Here is a 4,096-nt window from a genome sequence, read left to right as displayed (position 1 = left end):
TGCAGGGGATGTAAAGGATTTGTCACAATGGCCCTGAACTTGGACAAGGTCCTTTGTTCTGCCACATCCTCCACTGTGGGCAGCTGCAGGGTGAAGACACAATTATTAGAAAATAAACTACAAAATCTGAACACCAGTTTAGGTGTTTCTTTCTTTGTGATACGGTTTACGAAAAAAACATTTTTTTAAATCATTACGCATATTAATCTGATGGGTGTGAATATGAAACATACTCAAGAAATTCCCAATAAAAAGTTGTATTCCCGATTTGAATAGCTGGTAAAAGATGAAGTCTTTAATTTGAGTTTTTAACATTCCTTGCAATTAATACACACACAAACAGACAATAAATCCAATAACCATATCTTCAAATGTTCTTATTCTTTTTTTTAGTTCCTTCTTCATTCATTCATTCATTTATCAAAGATCACAGTGATGCATTTTTTCACATTTGCAAAGTAAAGCCAGGTATTGATTTGCTACACTTTACTCGACATTGTGCAATAGTAAATGTAGGAATAAAATGTTGTGTAAGCTACAACCATGGATAACAGCAGCTAGTGTCAGAGTCCATTCCAGTTCCAGATTGGGGTCTCTTGAGTCAGTCAGACACTCAAAGAAAGGATTGTTGCTGCCTCAGTGCTTGTTCTCCTCTCTCTTCCTAAACTTTCTCAATGGCTTCTGCTGAATCCAACCCCAAAACTTTTTCTCTGGAGCCCTACCAAGTTTCTGAAGACTTTGGCTTTCTCCTCAAGGAGCCTCTGGTAGGTGTAAAAGTTCTTGATAATTTTTGTAATCATTACCCAACAGTTATAATGAAATTCAGCTTTCTAAGAAAGAGAGTTTGAGTAGAATAATAAAAAAACAGGACTTTCCATGTAAAATGACAATAAACTGAGTTGCATAAATAGATATTGAAACACAGGTAAATATAAATATAGTTTGTTAAACTATGTTGTTTTTTTTCTGAATGGTAAAATAGAAGAGATAAAACTTGTCAGAGAGTTTTGTTTGTTCTGTTACCTGTCCTAAACTACACCAAGCAGAAAATAGTGTTTTTTTTACAACCCACTTCTTCCTTTTACATTTTTATCAAGTTTAAGGTTACTGTACTCTTGATAAAACAACTAAAAACACAGTTTTGTTAGCACATCTCTGTCAGTGTTGTCGGTTTTACATCATATTTTGTCTTAGTATTCTTTAACTTTTAGTCAGATTTAGTTATTTGCCGAAACTGCACATTTTTCAGCAAGAACTTCCACCTCATTACAAACCATGGATGGATATCGCCCTCCACATCCCAGAGCTTGTGGAAAGCCATGAGCTGCGCTCTCAGATCAACAAGGTAAAACAATTACGAAAGAGTTTTCTACTTCTTTTAATGGAGAGATTGTTTAGAGTTGCTTTTCATCATCAGATGCCCATGCTGAGCTGTGACTTTCTTCAAAATGAAAAGGAGTTACGGCTGGCACACCTGGTTCTTAGCATGATGACCATGGGTTATGTTTGGCAGGAAGGAGAAAAAGACACAGTTGAGGTAACTTTGCTCTGCTCTTTTCCTCTCATATCTTCAACTACTTTATATTTTTTGTCAGCAAGTTTGTTTGTGTCTTATCTTTCTTTTTTTTTCATTTAAGAAACTACCATGCAACCTGGCTGTTCCATTTTGGAAAGTGTCACAAAGCTTAGGACTTCCCCCAATTCTCACCCACGCAGATGGCGTACTGGCAAATTGGAGCAAGAAAGATCCAGAGGGGTACGGTCACTTAATTCCTTGCCATTGTTTTGATCAGATTACATATGACACCAACATCTTTTCCTTTCAATCCCCCCCTTTTTTGTTCTAAATTCCTCCTTAAATCTCTCTTCCCAGGCCTTTCAGCATAGAGTAAGTACATCATTAATTACTTCATTTATTTTCAATTAAAATTATATTTTTTTGGAAATTGCACAATATTTATCAGTGATTTTCTTTGGCACTACACAGAAACTTGGAGTTGTTAATCAGCCTGCCCGGTGGAGACAGTGTCAGAGGTTTCTTCTTGGTCACTCTGCTGGTGGAAGTGGCAGCAGTTCCTGCAATTAAGGTGAAACAAAAATTCCACAAAGAGCTCACATCATGTCATGAGCACAAATTGTCTAGAAATATACCTGGGAAAGTCTTAAATAAACGGTACTGTGTACCTTTATTATAGAACATTCCTGTTGTCATTAATGGTGTCAGGTGTGGTGACACCAATGCTGTGGCCAGAGCCTTGGAGAACATCAGCCAAGCTATACAGGATATGACTGATGCACTCAAACTGATGCATGGTATTGATTCAGAAATATAAGAACAGCCATTCAAGTTTGCCTCAATTAATATATATATATTTTTTTAGTGTATGTGGAGCCTTCGGTCTTCTATGGCATCATAAGAATCTTCCTGTCTGGGTAGATAAATAATTTTTCTGTTAAATTGTTTCGTTACAGTTAAAGCTGGTTTTAATGCCAGTATGCCTGCCTAGGTAATAGGTCAGAATGTGTACTTTTAGGTGGAAAGACAACCCTTCCATGCCAAAGGGGTTAATATATGAAGGGGTTCAGAAAGAGCCAATGGAATATTCTGGAGGAAGTGCAGCACAAAGCAGTCTGCTGCACTGCTTTGATGAGCTTCTTGGCATCAAACATGAAGAAAGTAGCAGTAAGCCAGTTCACTGTTTTTCTAATAATAGCTAGAAATAAATATGATCCATTGGCTGCAATGAACTTGTGTCTTGTTTGTTTGTCAGGTTCCTTTCTAAACCGCATGAGAGACTACATGCCACCTGCACATAAGCAATTGATTCAGGACATCTCTCATCAACCATCCTTAAAGAGTTTTGTCCAGCAGCACAACTGTGAGCCTCTTAAGCAGGCCTATCATCTCTGCGTATCAAAGCTGTTGGCTTTACGCAACTACCACATCACTGTTGTGAGTCGATTCATCACTGTACCTGCTGCACGCACCCGGCAACTACGAAAGCAGAGCCAAGACCTGGAAGACGAAACAATCGCCAAAGCCCCCATTGCACTTGAGGAGAGGGGAACCGGTGGCTCCGGCATCATGAACTTCCTAAAAACAGTGAGGGACCACACTAAAGATGCGTTTATCCCTGAGACAAGTTGAGATGTAGCACTGCCAAGGAGAGGGAAACTGGAATCACAAAGGGCAGTAAGTCCTTGACAACAAATCAAATTGGATATTGTAATGATTAACAAAATGACTGATTGCTTGTCCTACATGGAGTTTAAACAAATATGATCAAGTCTTTCATCGAAATGCAAGCCAAGCCAGCCCTACTGTCTTCCAAAGGACTCAATTTCTTATTTAATGTAAAATAAATGAAATAAACAAAAATGTTTCAGGGTTCTGATTTCTCTTGGTTAATCACATGTGGGCCTCAGAACAATGCTAATGGAATTTTAAATTAAGTGTAAAAAAAAAAATAAATAAATAAATAAACATGGCAAACTAAAGAAGGTAATGAATGCAAATCCAAATTTCTTAAAGGCTACAGTAAGACTGTGCTGCTCCTTCTAGGTTTTGATCAGAAGAAAACAAGCCCAAATGGCTCTTTTACTGCTAAACGTTGCCGACTCCTGCCCAAGACAGTGCCATCCCTGACATTAAATAGAAACCAGGTGATGAGTCATTTGGTGAAACCTAGCCTCAAGTCTTTGATGAAGCGATGTCCCTTGAGCATCACTCTAAACAGCTCTAAAGAACTGCTATTTCCAAGTGCACATATTAAACTCAGATCTATGATCTAAACTTTAGTTAGAGATTATCATTCATGCTTTCATGTCCTCACGCCTAGACTGATACAACAGTCTGTTTAACTGTCTAAACCGTCTGCAGCTGGCCCAGAACTCTGCTGCTAGGCTTCTAATGCGCACAAACAAATGAGCCCACATTACCTCTATTTTAAAGTCTCTTTAAAGTGGCTTTTGGTCAGCTTTAGAATACATTTTAAATTATTGGTCTTGATTTTCAAAACCCTACATGGACAAGCTCCTTCCAATGTCTCAGACCTCATTCAGCCCTATACCCCCCTCCGGAATCCTGAGATCCTCA

The 4,096-nt window shown here is 38.4% G+C and overlaps 1 protein-coding gene across 1 annotated transcript; it reads left to right on the top strand.

The window, feature by feature from the left end:
- Window positions 1–540: 540 nt before the first annotated feature.
- Window positions 541–3,388, top strand: ido1 (indoleamine 2,3-dioxygenase 1). The gene is made up of 10 exons (XM_024274716.2): window positions 541–764; window positions 1,250–1,345; window positions 1,418–1,537; window positions 1,638–1,756; window positions 1,874–1,888; window positions 1,988–2,087; window positions 2,196–2,313; window positions 2,382–2,433; window positions 2,535–2,683; window positions 2,772–3,388. Exons 1-10 carry the CDS (start codon window positions 675–677, stop codon window positions 3,146–3,148), a joined length of 1,236 nt encoding a protein of 411 aa, XP_024130484.1. The 5' UTR covers window positions 541–674; the 3' UTR covers window positions 3,149–3,388.
- The last annotated feature ends 708 nt before the right edge of the window (window positions 3,389–4,096 follow it).

The sequence above is a fragment of the Oryzias melastigma genome, linkage group LG9, assembly GCF_002922805.2.
Source record: "Oryzias melastigma strain HK-1 linkage group LG9, ASM292280v2, whole genome shotgun sequence".
Lineage (NCBI taxonomy): Eukaryota > Metazoa > Chordata > Actinopteri > Beloniformes > Adrianichthyidae > Oryzias > Oryzias melastigma.
The sequence above is the reverse complement of the archived record's forward strand: the minus strand, read 5'-3'. Positions and strand labels throughout refer to the sequence as shown.